The sequence below is a fragment of the Ostrinia furnacalis genome, unplaced genomic scaffold, assembly GCF_004193835.3.
Source record: "Ostrinia furnacalis isolate ACB-3 unplaced genomic scaffold, ASM419383v2 OfSCF4122, whole genome shotgun sequence".
Lineage (NCBI taxonomy): Eukaryota > Metazoa > Arthropoda > Insecta > Lepidoptera > Crambidae > Ostrinia > Ostrinia furnacalis.
Genome location: NW_021134361.1, coordinates 773,973 through 791,090, shown reverse-complemented (window position 1 = coordinate 791,090; position 17,118 = coordinate 773,973). Strand labels below are relative to the sequence as shown.

The 17,118-nt window shown below is 40.3% G+C and overlaps 2 protein-coding genes and 1 long non-coding RNA gene across 8 annotated transcripts; all 3 read right to left on the bottom strand.

Annotated features, from left to right (window-relative positions):
- Window positions 1-144: 144 nt before the first annotated feature.
- LOC114358829 (smoothened, frizzled class receptor) lies at window positions 145-13,912 on the bottom strand. Of its 6 annotated transcripts, none has more exons than XM_028312890.1 (10): window positions 13,767-13,912; window positions 7,350-7,995; window positions 7,064-7,277; window positions 6,358-6,478; window positions 6,196-6,274; window positions 5,619-5,843; window positions 4,707-4,908; window positions 4,083-4,253; window positions 2,862-3,065; window positions 145-1,467 (listed from the first exon to the last, which is right to left on the bottom strand). In XM_028312890.1, the coding sequence occupies exons 2-10, from the start codon at window positions 7,993-7,995 to the stop codon at window positions 1,059-1,061; spliced, it is 2,271 nt and encodes a 756-aa protein (XP_028168691.1). In that variant the 5' UTR covers window positions 13,767-13,912; the 3' UTR covers window positions 145-1,058. The 6 variants fall into 6 exon arrangements, with proteins under 6 accessions (XP_028168691.1, XP_028168692.1, XP_028168693.1 ...); XM_028312891.1 differs by lacking the exon at window positions 13,767-13,912 and adding an exon at window positions 10,612-10,700; XM_028312892.1 differs by lacking the exon at window positions 13,767-13,912 and adding an exon at window positions 10,598-10,684.
- Window positions 10,901-13,957, bottom strand: LOC114358828 (WD repeat domain 33). Its single transcript, XM_028312889.1, has 2 exons — window positions 13,767-13,957; window positions 10,901-13,678 (listed from the first exon to the last, which is right to left on the bottom strand). Exon 2 carries the CDS (start codon window positions 13,654-13,656, stop codon window positions 11,080-11,082), a length of 2,577 nt encoding a protein of 858 aa, XP_028168690.1. The 5' UTR covers window positions 13,657-13,678; window positions 13,767-13,957; the 3' UTR covers window positions 10,901-11,079.
- Window positions 13,958-14,160: 203 nt separating this feature from the next.
- On the bottom strand, window positions 14,161-16,078 carry LOC114358850 (uncharacterized). Its single transcript, XR_003656398.1, has 3 exons — window positions 15,186-16,078; window positions 15,066-15,092; window positions 14,161-14,984 (listed from the first exon to the last, which is right to left on the bottom strand). It is a non-coding gene; the product is annotated as an uncharacterized LOC114358850 (long non-coding RNA).
- Window positions 16,079-17,118: the final 1,040 nt, after the last annotated feature.

Here is a 17,118-nt window from a genome sequence, read left to right as displayed (position 1 = left end):
ATACCAAATCAGAATTTATTATGTATAAAGTTAAGTAGATTATTGGTATGTAATAAAACAAAATATTCGTAAAAAACGCCGATTTTTAAAGCTAGCAAACTTACAATAGTTAATTTATAAAATGCAATAAGTCTTTTGCATTGATCGATAATATCATTTACAGATTTATAACAAACAGTCGGCTACTATATCGTTCAACAATACATTGCAAAAAAGTGTCCACTACTTATTAAAAATATGTATTTCATCATCACAATAGCCTCGTAACAACCTACTCACAATAAGTATAATCCAATTGCATCACAACCTATCTTGTACATTTTGTTTTAACAACATAAATGATGTCACGTCTCATTTTTGTACGAGACAGCTTGCTAACATCAAAGTATCTCCACTCACAAGAGCGGAACTAATCATCGATTTAACAAATACAGTTTATGCACTATCTTATCAATGCTAATATAACAACAGTTAGCTAATCCGTAAAACAATCAAAATAGCTTGCCATTATGTATAGATAATTATATCTAAAATCTTATAGCAAAATTACATCTTAGTAGCTACGAAAATATCAGTCGAATCTGATTTATTTCTGTCAGTTATCATACCACACAACAACTTTATGGCACAATTAAAATTATGATTGAGGTTACACATAATATCACAAAACTTTGAGATTGTCATGGATCTTTAAACATCGCGACGGGAGATAATACAGTTCCAAGAGATTCTGATCAGTCTTTTGTTCCTAAAAATGATATACAACAACAAACAAAGTTGTTAACAACACTCGCACGTGTCAAATTGTATTCTGACAATAAAAACTTATCACATGGATAAATACCTTTGGACATACTAATTTGAACTGGTAAACCTACACGCTAAATTAAAATAAATAGTATTAAAGGTAAACGACTCGATTCGATTTGCGCACGCGCACGTTCTATTCAATTCAATGATATGCAATCATTCGATTCAGCATCGTCGATCGCGCTGATATAAGGAGCTGCGATAGAGTAGCAATTGAAACCGAAAATAATACACGTTCGTATTTAGAATCAATCGAAACTGAACTTTACCTCCTCCCGGGACGGATCGTTGTTGGCCGCGACGGCCTGGAGCCAGTAGCGACTGATCTGGCTCTCGATGGAGGGGGTGCTTTCTTTGCGAGCGCTGGCGGCGCGGGCCTTGCGCTTGGCTTTAGTGTGTTTGGTGCGACGTCGGCCGACTTTTGTTTTCATTTCCGCGATTTTGACTGAAAGTTGGCTGTCGAGGGAGTTGCGTCGGGACTCGACGGAGACGTGGCGGAGGCTGATGCTGATCTGGGAATCCTGTGAGTTGCGGCGGTCGGGCGTGGAGCTGAGCGAGTGGTGGTGCGCCGGCAGCACGAGCGCGTCGCGGCGGCGCACGAAGCGCGGCAGGTTGGCCGCCCACGACGACGACAGCTCCGCGCTGCGGAAACACAAACTGTTTCACATCACAACCAACCACTGTTATTATGGGATAGCCGAAATTTACTGGAGTTCATTGCGAATCACCACAAGAAACCGCTTAAATCCAGTATTTGTCTGTCTTTTCTTCTAAAAATTAATTACTTTAATCATTACATTTGCCCAGAAAGGCTGACTGACAAGACAATGAGGGTTTTCGCGATTGAAAAATCCGCCAGATGGCAATACGTAGACGCGAGGTGCAAATGCTGCGTATTTGGTGGATTTTGACATATCTGTCAATGTCATGTCAAAAATAACTCATTGCGGTAGTAAGCGCGCGCGATGTACTCGTGCGTTTTCTTTCCCCATTAAAACGACTCTATCTACCAACTAAACTGAACAGTCACCTCTCATGCTTGGCGTCGTCCGGGTAGTCGATAGGCGAGGTGTGGTCCAGACACAGCCCGACGGGGTCTTGCCGGCTGCCGCCCAGCGATATGGACAGTCGTCCGCGCGCCGCGTACTCGCCGCGGCGGCGATGCGCGGGCGATTGACTCGTGCGTTTTCTTCCCCCAATGAAACTATTCGCACAGTCTACCTCCAAAGATAACTAAACTGAACAGTCACCTCTCATGCTTGGCGTCGTCCGGGTAGTCGATGGGCGAGGTGTGGTCCAGACACAGCCCGACGGGGTCTTGCCGACTGCCTCCCAGCGATATGGACAGTCGTCCGCACGCCGCGACGGCGGTAGGCGCGCTCAATCAACGACTCTCTCAATCCATCTACAAAGGCAAATCTAAACAGTCACCTCTCATGCTTGGCGTCGTCCAGGTAGTCAATAGGCGAGGTGTGGTCCAGACACAGCCCGACGGGGTCTTGCCGGCTGCCTCCCAGCGATATGGACAGTCGTCCGCGCACCGCGAACTCGCCGCGGCGACGGCAGGCGCGTGCGATGAGCATTAAAACGACTAGCTCAGTCTATCTACAAAGGCAAATCTAAACAGTCACCTCTCATGCTTGGCGTCGTCCGGATAGTCGATAGGCGAGGTGTGGTCCAGACACAGCCCGACGGGGTCTTGCTGGCTGCCGCCCAGCGATATGGACAGTCGTCCTCTCGCCGCGAACTCTCCGCAGCGGCGATGCGCGGGCGATTGACTCGTGCGTTTTTTTCCCCCAGTGAAACTATTCGCACAATCTACCTACAAAGATAACTAATCTAAACAGTCACCTCTCATGCGTGGCGTCGTCCGGGTAGTCGATAGGCGAGGTGTGGTCCAGACAGAGCCCGACGGGGTCTTGCCGGCTGCCTCCCAGCGATATGGACAGTCGTCCGCGCGCCGCGAACTCGCCGCGACGACGGTAGGCGCGCGCGATTGGCATTAAAACGACTCACTCAGTCTATCTACTAAGACTAATCTAAACAGTCACCTCTCATGCTTGGCGTCGTCCGGGTAGTCGATAGGCGAGGTGTGGTCCAGACAGAGCCCGACCGGGTCTTGCCGGCTGCCTCCCAGCGATATGGACAGTCGTCCGCGCGCCGCGAACTCTCCGCGACGACGGTATGCGCGTGCGATGAGTTCGTGCTTGCGCGCGCGCCGCGTCACCTCTGCCTCCACTGAGCACCCAAACTTCCTGAGTGAAATAAGAGGACGGTTAGACGCCTGGAAGAAAGCAACTTCAATCGGCTGTAAATGAAATTTTTAGTTGCTAAAAAAATATAAATTATTTTAGGTGTGTCAATTTTTATACAGCTTGTCCGAGTTTACAATAAGATTATTCACTCCTCTCGTTCCCAGCCCACCGACTCATGTATCTACTTTAATTGACTGCCAATAAAAACCGAACTGAAAGCTAATTTTGAATCAGAAGAAAGGAGGATCTAAAATCTTGACCATCAATGAAGACCAGTGAAGACCAAGTTTGTCCTAGGGGAAAAGTTAGCCGAGTTTATACGCGAGTCCTAGCACTGATCGGGAGCGAGGCAACCAGTAAAGCCAAGTTGAGGCCTAGTTTGTTCCTGGGGTAAAGATATCTGGAGTTCAAGCAGCAGATGTCTGGAGCAAGTCAGTCCAAGCACTGACCGGGCAAGGCAACCAGTGTGACAAAGTTGGAGCCAAGTTTTCCCAAGGGGAAAGTTGATCGGTCGCAAGTCGCCCAGGCACTCCCTGCTGCTGTCCTATAGTGCTGGGAGCTAGTCTAATTCCCGAGGGAGTCCTAGAACTGACCGGGGGCGACGCAACCAGTAAAGCCAAGTTGAGGCCAAGTTCGTCGTTGGGGAAAGATGTCTGGAGTTCCCAAGTCAGTCCTAGCAAGTGGAGCAATGAGCGCGCCGGCCGCGAAGCAGCACAGCAGCCGTAGTTGTAGCACCGACACTGAAGGACGCACGTCGCCCAAGCACTCCTGCTGCTGTCCTATAGTGCTGGGAGCTAGTCTAGTTCCCGAGTGCTAGCACTGACCGGGCCAGGTAGCGGCGCCAGGCGGCGGCGGCGGCGGGCGTCCAGGTCCAGGTGGCCATGAGCGCGCCGGCCGCGAAGCAGCACAGCAGCCGCAGCTGCAGCACCGACACTGAAGGACGCACGTCGCCCAAGCACTCCTGCTGCTGTCCTATAGTGCTGGGAGCTAGTCTAGTTCCCGAGTGCTAGCACTGACCGGGCCAGGTAGCGGCGCCAGGCGGCGGCGGCGGCGGGCGTCCAGGTCCAGGTGGCCATGAGCGCGCCGGCCGCGAAGCAGCACAGCAGCCGTAGTTGTAGCACCGACACTGAAGGACGCACGTCGCCCAAGCACTCTTTGCTGCTGTCCTTTAGGGCTTCTAGACGACATCTGAGGACCAAAACAAGTTTAATAAACACTAACATGTAATAAAGCTTTGTAAGGCTACGGAAACGAAGTTAGCGGGCGCGAGGCGGCAGCGGCGTGCAGTAATCACTAGACTGGCGGATGTATTCCCGTTTGTCCCCCACTAACGGATATCGCAATGTTTTTGACCGGGGGCGCGCATCGCTCTAGCGGAACGGAGAAATGTTTTGAACAACCAATCAGATGTCATTCAGATTTTATGAAACTGACAGAATGAAATCTGATCGGTTATTCAAATCATTTCTCCGCTCCGCTCCGCCTTGGTGGAAATCGGGCCTTAGTTGACTAGGTGCTAGTACGCCAACTACCAGATTAAGTGACCATCATAAAAGGACAAAACAAGCAAAATGGTGATGTTAATAAACAGCAGCAAGTCGAATTATATTGACTAGTTTCAAAGTTTTGAATAAAACTTACATGATATTCTTCTTAAACGAATCCTTCCAAAGGTCAGCATTCCTGAACTCGTAGATATGGCAGGCGAAGGTGACGCAGATGAACACGGCGACCAGGGTGGCCGTGATGGAGCAGCGTGTGATGGTCTGGCGGATCTTGTTGGCGGCGCGGGGCGATATCACGTCCTTGCTGGACACTCGTACTGCTATCAAGGAGAACATACCTGCGGAAAGAATATTAATAAATGTTTATTCATTCAAATAAGAGCGTCGCCTGAACCCAAGCCCTTGTGCTTGTTGAAATTCTATAACCACAATCATCGAAGCTCATATAAAATTGAGAACAGTGTTGCTAACATTATATTGAGTACTTTAGGTGCCTCAAACAATATGCTACTGGTTACATTTATGTGAAATACTAGCTTTCCACCCGCGGCTTCGCCCCCGTGGAATTTTGTCTGTCACAGAAAAACTTTATCGCGCGCATCCCTGTTTCAAAAACCAGGATAAAAACTATCCTATGTCCTTTCCCGGGACTTAAACTATGTCCCTGCCAAATTTCATCAAAATCGGTTCAGTGGTTTAGGCGTGAAAGAGAGACAGACAGACAGAGTTACTTTATTATTACGCATTTACAATATTAGTATAGATTGAATATCAGATAAATATCTGCATGCTTCGATCTATGTGACGCTGGCTGACTGTACAAAATGTTTTAATTTAGTTCTTTACTATAAATTAAAAGAAAGACGACGACAAACGTCACGCTCAAATTAGATGGGTAGGCATTCTTAATAACTACTGTAAGTAACTACAGACTATTATAGGCCTCATAAAGAAGCTCAAAGTTTCATAGGCCTCAGGATAGAACATAGGCTTAGTCGTGGATGTCCCGTGGCTGAAATCATGACAATGAAATAACTACATCTCTTGCCTCTCAATAAGAAGTATCCTCCAAGCACCAGCACCACCGACAACGGCGCCAACAACAAAGCAGCCCTCATCGGATGGTTGACGTATCCCACGAAACATATCCCGGTCACGCTGCTGCCATCCACCTCGCCGAAGGCCATGGTCGCGATCGTCAAGATTAGCGGGAGAGACCACGCCACTAGGTGGAAGTATGCCGCTTTTTTGTCTATTCTGTCTTGGATTTTGCCTGCGGAAAAAGATGTTTGTTAGATTACATCACTTTAAAAAAGACTACTAATCTGTGTCGGATCTGAACAATCTTTACTTATTCTTCTTGTTATAAAAAGTTTTAGGAGTCAGAAAGTTAGCAAGATAAACAAAGGCTTGATGCCCTATTAACCCTTTAACTGGTATAGAGAAAATGTTTTTCATAAGATTTGAAGCTTATCTTACACTGTTTTAAATTGGCCAGTAAAGTTTAATGAAAAATAACTTGTAAATATGGCGCGTAAAATTTTTATTTCACTGTACTATCAGATGGAAGTGGAATATAAAATAAGATCAATATTTTGAGCGTGTATAAGTCAAAAACAAATTACCTAATGCTCGAAAACTCATGTGCCATGCGTATGTGAATATAACAAACCACACACAAGCTGCCATCATGAAGTAGTATACCTGAAACAGAAAAAAAATTATAAATCTGTCTATCATCACAAAACATAATTCATTTTTAATGAGAGAGTATTTTTTATCCTTACCAATACAAAAACAACAACACACGACAAATTTTCTTCAGCAGAAGGTTCTCCTTGCCGCCTGGTCCCATCTTTTGAGCAAACTATGTCGTCTCTAGACCCAACGCCAAACTGTACGAGCCATCTGCAACAAATAAAAAAACATGTAAAGGCTATGCTCGCACGGATGACTTTTTATCACCGTGACAGTCATCTTTCTCACTTACACTTTTATAAAGAAAGACAACGTAGTACTTATCTACGCAGCTACGGCCAGATATACTGTCACGGTGACAATCAACTCACCGGTGCACGCGTGATCTGATGACATTGGACCTTTATGAGAATCGTCATGGTTCACGACTCGCTAAAATAAAGACCATAAAACGGTCAAAAAAGATAATAATCCCTACCTATTGTTATGTATTTACATTGAATATCACGTTTTATTATGGTGTTAGGAATATTAAAAAGTTCTAATCTTGCTTTGCAATTTGAAACAGTGGTGAATTTGATAAACGAAAGAGACTGGAATGCAATTTTGAATTTATAACTATTTTGATTTAGCTAATGTCGATGATACAGATTATGAAATGCAACTCGATCGAGTTAACTGCGCACCTCGCGCGTTCGCCACATTCCGTACTAAAGCGTCGATGTGACGTCACGGCTGCCTGGTGAGCAGTTACTACAAGTTAAAGTAATAGGCATAGAAACGTTAGCTACATACCCCATCGATGCAACAGCAAAGCACACGTTGATGTAAAAAATAACAAGTGCGGGATATTTGTTAGAGCTCCGCCAATCTATGAGGAAGGTAGCCACCGTCAATAAGTTGAGGGCCAAGCAAGTGCACGCGCACCAGGCGACTAGTCGGTGTATCTGCTGATGCTCGTCTTCGGTGTACAGAGGATCACGGCACGGCAGCCCACAACCTGACATCCCTGAAAAATACAGCATATTAGTATACTGATACAAGAAAATATAAGCTATCAAACTTGAAAATGCATAGATACCTTCATAAAAATGTAACTGTTTATTGGTATGTATAAGTGGTGGCAAACATTTCCCAGTCGTATTAAACTTCATCTCTCTCCCAGCGTTATCGCATCGAGACGGAAACAGTGTAGAATTGCATTTCAAAAAGGATGGAAAATATGAGGTATTATACAGTATTGCGCAAGGTTCCATGGTGATTTTGCACATCTCGTAGGAAGGCAAGTACACCATGTCTTGACCGAGAATCTCCTCGCATTTTGGCATGAAAGTCGCACAGAGTAAAGGCTGTATGACCGCCCAGCATTTTGGCACATTTATCAACTCCTTGTACTGTTCCAGCTGCATCTGAATTTCATTTTGAGTCTCATAAAAAGTTAGATGTACGCTGGTTTTGTCATAAGATAGTTTGGCACCTAAACAGGTCAGCTTATCCAGCTGCTCGCAATGAGCTTTTCTCACACAGCTGTCTAGTTTCATCTCTCTTTCTGGATACCATGGTGTAGCTCTAAAAGGATTCAGCAGTCTGTAATTTGGCGTCCCATTTATAGCTTCGAGTGTAGGGTTTGTAATAGAAATTGCATTTTTGTTTCCACCATTATTAAGCTGGCTCGCGTGGCACATTAGAACAGAGGACGCGCAAAGGAGACATGCTAATAGGTTCATCTGTAACAAAAGAAAATTATGTTGACTAATTGCAAGCAGTAGTGAAATGAGGGTTTCGAATTAAATTCAAAAAATTAAAACTACACTTTATGTTTCAATTTGTCTTTATTAAAAGGTGAGGGCATGTTAAATGAAACCCTTTAATTTTCCATATTATGTTTATTCTACATAGTTAAGTTCTTTTCTTACGTCGATATATTTAAATATAATTACAATGATAAACTTTTTTGAATCCAAGATGTAAGGAATAAAAGGTTGAGGTATGAAGCCGGTGCAGTGCAGTTTGATAATAAAATATGTATTATTTTGTTAATTTGTTTATTCCATTTCCTGTAGGTATAACACATCACACCAGACACAGGTATAGCCTGACCAGGAACATAAAAACCCTGGCATAGAGGCGCTTCAATTGCATTTGATAGTGCAACACTGAGTACAGTCGTACCTGTGTTAAATTAATAGGCTAAATTTATGTATCAGGATTCAGGATTACGGGCTAATTTGATATTTTCATAAATTAACGAAAAAATATTAATAAAGGTAACCTGGTTTAAATAAATTAAATGAAACCATCAATCGAGCTAGTAGGATTTATTTTATTATTCATCAATAATCAAATTCAGAACTTGAATATTCAACTGCAATGTCTGCTCATGAACGCTTCAAACTCGGTACTTCTTTCCCAATTCCATAAAATTCAAAACTGAGAAAGTGACAAAAAACTTTAAAATAGGTAGTTGAAACAAACTACAGCTAATTTTCATAGTAGACTGTACTATACGATAAACATGTCAGTCAATTTGACAACCTTTGTCGGAAACATTATTCAATGAAAATATTGTCCGAACCCTTGGTATTTCTCTTCGACAAATACATTAACACATTGTGAACCACTTTTCTTTCACGACTATAAAAATATTTTAGCAATTTAATTCACAAAATCAATTGCACACATTTAAAATAAAGTTTGTTTACACTTTGACAGCAATAGACTGACATGCAAGGTGACATGTTAATGAAGTTTTCAGTAACTGTTGCCATTAAAAGAAATTAGTACCATTAGTTTTCCGCAACATGGCGAGGGTTTTTATGTTCCTGGTCAGGCTATAATTAAATATTGTTTTTGTGCTCAGATTTATTTTATCTATATACTATTATTATATTATATCTATATATATAAAAGAAAGTCGTGTTAGTTACTTCGCTTATAACTCAAGAACGGCTGAACCGATTTAGCTGAAAATTGTCCGGGAGGTAGTTTAGAGCCAGGAGAAGGACATAGGATACTTTTTATCCCGTTCGAAATTAAAAAAAAGTCTGCTTATTTATTGCCATTAAGGCGGAACAAAGTTCGCCGGGTCAGCTAGTTAAACATAAAATATTAGTAAATAGGGAAGAAGAATAACCAATAACATTGTTGAATATTTTCTATGTGCCCAAGATAGAATTTGTTTCTTTATTGGATGGAGACATGATTACCATCAGTCAGGGTATCAGAAGCAGCTGCATAAAAACCAATTGTAAGCTACTGACTGACGCAGGATTTTTAATGTGCAGGGAAATAATAAATCAATAGGATCGAAGTACAACCGTGTATTATCGGCGTTTCAAAATAAGCATTTTCAGTATGAAATAACGATATCAACATCTGAATAGGTCCAGCGCGGATGGAATACCTAAATTACTGAAAATTAATTAGAAAATCTTAAAAAAAAGTAATTATTTATTGTGACTGAAAATTGAAAATAGTAAGCATTACCAATCAACGGTGACTTATCATAATAGCTGATAGATTCTTGTCGATATATTTTCGCTCGTAGGCACGTATGTTTTTCCTTGTCGTGACAAAATCGATATAATAAACATTGAACTGGAACGTTAATCACGATCATGTTCCTAAGATTCTCCCACGAGATACGAAGACTAATTATAGAGATAAAATACAATCTCAGCCGAAAATAGGGGAATTTGATGTAATGATGAAATATGAAGAAATAAAAAAAAATTTTAAGAAGATGTCTTCCTTTCATTCCATACTATTTAAAACTAAGAAAACCACTAAAAAATATTCTAAAGATATTTTTTTATCTACCTAACGCAACTGTAATTATAAAAACTGCATGCATTTAATTTTATTTAGGTGATGTAGATACTGAAACTGAAACTGGTGAAGTAGTTATATTTAATTTGAAAATGATAATATCCACCACTAGTTTAATAGTAAATAGTTTGTTTAAACAACACCATTTTAAAATAATAAGGATAAAGGAGATTCCTGATTAGTTTTTGCCTCCTTTTACTTATCCTAATACCTAATAAATAAATGAAAAAATATAGAAACTACTAGTGCCTATTTAATAATAAAGTAAATAAAAAAAAATCTATAGCCACCAAACATGCACTGCATTTCACTGGCTGTATTATATTTCTAAGGGAGAGGATACACCTTGGACTCTTTATTTATTGTTTTTTTTTTTTTCAACTTTATTAATAACCCCACAATGTACAGTAATATTGAATGATCCGAATAGAGTTTATATTTCATTGTTGTAGAGGTTGTTCTTTATTTATTTATTAATGACAAAACAAATTCAATAAATACCAGTATTTTCTTACTATAAAGTCGAAGTTGTCAGGTCGAAGGCGCCGAAAGCAAATTCATTCGATGAAACTCTTCAACACCAGCCAATGACTGGAGACGACAGCTGGCTTGATGCCACCAACTAACTCCTTCCAAATATTGATTACCTGGCATCATAAAAACACCATATCATCAAGAATTCCTATTTGAAAGAATTTACAAATAAGACAGAAACTTACCAATTTTCCCAGGAAAAGATAGAATAAGTTTTTACCTGTACAAAAATCTAAAAAAATGTTTTGTGACGTAATACAAATTTATTGTTTTCAGCTTATTACGAAAATAAAATACAAGCTGTAAAATAATTATGTACAACCGTTTTGTAACGCCAACATGGTTAATGTCTTTTTCACTTATCCACAACTTAACACTCATCATAAGTCTTGCTTCAAACATAAACTGGTATCAAAGTCTGTGCATGCATACAATGTTAAGGCATTTAGCTAATTAGATATTGGTTTACCACCTCGTCTGAAACCCCGGGTATTACCGCCTCTGTTGGAGTTACCACCTCTCCTGTTCCACGGGGCCCCACGAGAGTTGCCCGAGTTGCCTCTCCAGTTGCTTCGTGAGTTGTGACCGTTCATTCCACGTCCGCGCCCTCTACCTCTTCCCCTAAAGCCTCCATCCCATCTCTGATTACGAGGATATCCATCATCACCGTTGTCACTGTTACCGTCATTATAATTATTGCCCTCATCGTAACTCTGATCATAAGATTCCTCCTCATTATAATCATCGTTCTGTTGGTACTGCTGATTATCATACCCTGAATCAAAGTGACCTTTGTTATATCCATTATCATTGAAGGGAGGACGAGGCGGCATATTATTCATGTGAGGCATATTATTCATAGGTGGACCCATAGGTGGCATATTTCCCATTTGTGGAGGCATATTTCCCATCGGCGGACCCATAGGTGGCATATTACCCATGTGCATAGGGCGCATCGGCGGTCCCATTGGTGGGCCCATGGGACCTCCCATTCCCATTGGTGGTCTCATCATATTTCCCATTGGTGGTCCATTGTTACCCATAGGGCCCATGTTACCCATATCAGGAGGGCCATTGTTATAATGTTGATCATCCTGACTATTTTGATCATTTACATCCATTTCATTATCATAATAATCCTCTTCTTGATCATAAGGCCTGTCATTGTTTTCATTATCATTATCAGTAGGCTCATTTTCATTATCATGATCAGGATATTCGAATGGTTGAAAGTTTTCTTCATCAGCATCATCCTCTAAATGAGGCATAACATCATGTAGCTCCTCTATTTCTCCAGAAGCAATGTATTTTTTTAAAGCTAAGGGACCCTCTGAAATAGCTTTCTCTAACTTAGAGCCTGGTTCAACTGGAATTAGTTTCCCATACATAAATATAGCAGATGGTGTTATCTGATGAAGAGGAATAGCTCCAGGAACAGATTCTACTAATGCTTGTGTAAGAGCATCTGTAGCAGCATCGTCAGAAGAGGGGCCATGGTTCCATTGAGCTTGGAAGTTTCTTGGGATGGGTTTGCTATATGGTACCTTTTTAACTTTCTTTTCAAACTCTAGTGGCATATTTGTTGTATCAAAGTCTAGACCTGGAATGACTTTGTCAGTATCAGATGAAAATATTTCAACATTGTCTTCAGGACCCATTCCAGGGATTACAGCAGGTTCCTCCATATCATGATCATCTTGTACACCAGGAGGCAAAGTGTTGAGATTGTATTTGTCTCTCATCAGATCACCAGGTCTATTACGAGTCCAAAATTTGGAAGTGTGGTCATTGGATCCTGAACATAATATATGCCCAAGTGGATGCCATGCCATAGTCCAGACTATTGATTCGTGTGCTCCTTCAATACAGCCTACTTCTTTGTCTGTTCCCACATTCCAAAACAATATAGCACCATCTGATCCACCTGAACAAAACAGCCCTTCATGTGTGGGGTGCCAAACAACACTAGAAGCTTCCTTTTTATGTCCTCTAAATATTTGTAATTCAGTCCCAAGCTTACGAATATCAAACAATTTAAGTAAATGATCTCTGGATGCTGTTATTAACCAGTTGCCATTATCATTCCATTTCAAATCCATCACAGTTGATTTGTGTGCATGAAGAGTGGCTAAAGCTGTTCCCGATTTTGGATCCCACAGTTTAATAGGCTGTTGATTATCTTTACTGCCAGATACAATGAGAGCTTTATTCGGATGCCATTGCACACATTTGACATCTGCACCATGTCCTCTTAAAATTCTTTCTTCCTGGCATCTATAGAAATCAAATATACGCAGAGTTCCATCATCAGAACATGTAACAATTTTGGAATCACTAGGACTGAAACTTATTCCTCTTACAGCTTCTTTGTGAGCCTGGTACATTTTAACATTGTTCATGTTGCTTTGCCAATACTTAATGAACCCTGAATGATCTCCAGTTACCATCCAACCTTCACCGTGAGACCATACCATTGATCGAACGGGTGAGTCATGTGCTTGCAGGATAGTTTCAAAGTTAAATGTTAAACCGTTCCATAGAGTGAACTCCCCAGACGAAGCCCCAGTAATTAATCTACGACCCTCAGGCGTCCAAGCGACGGCAAAAATTGGACATCTCATTTTGTTGGTTGCAGTTTTGACAAATCGCGTAGTTACGGCGTTTATAGGATTATCAGGGTAGGAAGGAGGCGGCAGCAGATCAGGAGTATACATAGCATCGGGTTGGAGAGCGTGCCTATCGCGCCAATCGCGTTGCCACACTCGACACTCTAAAGCTTTTATTATAGCAGCATTATAGTCAACAGTTTTACGCATTACTGATTTACGTAAACGTTTACCATCAAAATCATCTTGAGTCATGTTCAGCGGACCCTGAGGAGGGAAACGCATCTGGTAGTTGAAAGGTCTAAAATTATGGCGCATGTTGTTGCGACCGGGCGGACCCATCATAGGTGGCCCCATTGGAGGACCACCCATACCAGGCGCGGGCATGCCCATATGCGGCGGAGGATGCCCGAACTCCATTGTTTATGACTTCAATAGGTACCTAATTGGAGAAAAAATGATTACCATTCGATCAAAATGAAAGAGTTACCGTGGTAGTTTATTGAGTGTACGCACTTAGATTCCCTTACCTTGTTTACGGAAGCACTGCTATAAAACCATTCTCGTGTCACTTTTAACACATAATATTAACATCGATGATCACTTTCTCTTACACGAACACAAATTTTTAATAAACGCTAACCTAAATTTTCTACAAATGAACGGAAATGCAAACAGCCATGTTGTCTAGATGACTTTTTAAAAATATGGCATCTCGCTGGCGAAGTGCGAACAAAATTCATAACAGCATTGGACGTTTGGTATTTCAGTCGTAGGTACAGTCAGCAAAAAAACTTTAACAAGAAGAATAGGCAAGGATTATTAAATAAAAAAATAAATTAAAAAGCTTACCCCATAATTTTAACTTATATCAGTAATAAAAACCATAGGATTGATTGGATTGGCTTCAAAACATCTTTCAGCTTAAAAATATATTGTTCATGTTTCTGATGGGCATGGACGGAAAACGATGAGGACAAGACTTGCCAGTTGCCAGCTAGCGGTAAACCACATTTGACTCCACCTGATAACCTGACTTGCATTGCTTAGGTAGGATACCTTACCTACATTTACTTATATTTATAACTTAAAATGTGTAAATAGTCGTATCTGTACATTTTAGACTTGACAAAATTAGATACCTAGTTAAGGTTGAAATAGAATAAAAACACAATTCTTATAAGTAGGTATAGTTTTATTACAGTTATCGAATCAATCTTGTTTTCCTTTAAATCTTTTTTTTTTTTTCCAAATCCTTTTTTATGCTGGAAGCCAATATCTTTCCATTGAGTTCCAAGGTCCATTTCACTCGAATCTGATAATACACTTACATCAGTAGTAGTCTCATCTACAGATACATCTTCTGTAACATGAATATAGTCGTCAAACAACGAACTAGTTTTTTGTTCAGCATTCTTTGTTTGTTCTTCTTTTAATTTATTGAGATAATCTTCATTATTTGTAGTGATTTCTTCTTCCTCTGTAATTTCTCTATCTTCTTCTATAGGTACCGTAATAACTGATGGAGTAGGAGGGGGAGGAAAGGTTGAGACGTCTAATGTCATAAATGCATCATGCTCTACAATCTCCCTAGCATCATCAACGCCACACGTTAGGAACTTATAGTATTTACACAGTATTTAGTCATATCCAAAAATCCAAAACCGCAAGGGCGATCAACTAGTCTTGATAATTATCATCATGCCTTTGATAAATCCGGAACACTCGATAACTGAGCCGATATCGTCCTAAAATGAAAAAGGAATTATCTAATAATGGTTCTTTTCAGAGTTAGAAAATTATTTAAAAAAATGTCTTAGGTTCCTTACTGGACATAAAGCACCAAATGACCGTGTCTGAAAAATATTATTGTTGTTAATGTACAATTGTTATTCTGCAAAATCCCAGAAATTAAGGCAGGTAGGTATTTGTGATTTGTAATAACGTACACTGCATGGTGACTGTTGTACGCACAAAAAAAATTCATTGTAATTCCAAATGTTATTACATTTATGTTATTCATTTTATTTTACTATATTTATTAAAATTCATAGTCAAATGAACTGTTTAAGCTGTATCTATCATTTCCTCACAGATCTTCTACTACCCCATCCATAGTAACGACGACAGATATTAGGTTCGTTTCGTCTGTAGCCCTTTGGTGCTGATGCGTATCGCAATCTATCAAAAACAAAGTCTGAACCAGACTCACGATGATGAAATGAGAATTGTCGGTTTAATACTAGCAGGGCTAAATTTGATGCAGAGCACTCTTTAAATACCATTGTGTGATTATAACCTGGAAAAATAAAAAAGTTTTGGTAAAATAACGTGTAGGAGACAATTTACAATAGCAGGCCCACAAAGTTAAAATATTCCATAATACCTGAGCCAAACTAAATAATTACCTCGATGAATACATACCTACATGTTGCACCATTCGCTCAATACCTGCATATTCTATTGTGTACCAGCAAATATTTGAAATTTATCTCTCTCCAAACACGCAAATAGCAGGTGTAAGAACTACATGCGGTTCAATTAGGGTTCCAACGCAAAACATTAGAGCATGCGACAAAAAGTAAACCTAAGTGATAAGTACAGGCTTATTTTTTTTATCTCTAAGTAGGTACATGCATTTTCCCTTAGCTCTATTTTTTTTACTCTCAATAAATTGTGCTTCCAGAACACTAGCTTCAGTTCCTAAGAATCCAGCTGGATTCTTAAAGTCAATATCAACTGAAATAAGTAAACAAAGTTATTTTTTGTGTTTTTAAAATTAAACTTATCTTGAAATATACTGGTTTCTTCTAAATTTACGCAATGTAGCGATGCCTCCTATTTGTCCAGCTCCCATTCTTACTTCATAAAATAAATTTCACGCAATAAAACAATTTCGAAACCATTCATAAAATTATATTTCAAAGGGACATTTATTTAAAAATACTTAACTCTTGAATATTTTAACAATTCTGAAATTAAATGCTATCAATAGTTTACCTTTACGCATAGTGAATGTAAATTAATAAAAAATTTCATCCAAATCAAAATAATCAACTTGCTACACATAAACTTATGCACAGACCAGATAATAGAATCGGCAAAAATGTGCTGAAGGCACGGTCCTCTCTAGTAGTCATCAACAGGTTAGATCATTGGTTCCTAAAGTGTGGGGCTCGCCCCCCAGGGGAGGCGCAAAGACCTTTAAAGGGGGGTGCGGGACATTTGTGTACTTCAGTATAAAAAACCTGCGACCACTGAGAGAATGCATTCCAGTTCCAGGGCCCCGGTTGTGCAATTTTTTAACGTCTCCAATTCATTGGCCCTTCTTCTCAAGTTGCGCTGCGTTTTTCATTCCAGCTGAGGCGCAAATTCGGTATCGCGGTAAAGTTCACGAGCAAACCGCAAACAAAGACAAAACAACGGATTTAAACACTTTCCATTAAAAGTCCGAAAACCTTATTTTTTTACTAAAACAGCAAAAATTAGGGCAAGTGACCCGGTTGTGGCCACCGACCCCTTTGTGGCCACTTAGAACTTCAAATCGTTATAACTAAGGCAAAGACTAATATATTACTCTATGGTTTACGGGAATAAAAATATCTAATATTAGCAACACTGATAGCGTTAACAGCTTTGATGTGTCAAGCTTCACTTCAATCCAACAAGTCATTATTTTTTGAGAAGCGTTAATTGTTTTAAGTCTTAGCAAAAAGGCTAAGGCGAGCGGGTGAGTAAACAATCATTATTTTCTAAATCCTTCTTATTTTTTTAAATGTTTATGTTAATCCTTAATAAAGAATACACTGTCTAAGTGGTACTAATGATATTTTATCGCTATTTGTTTATTAAGGGGTTTATGAGAGGTGGCCACTAATGGAG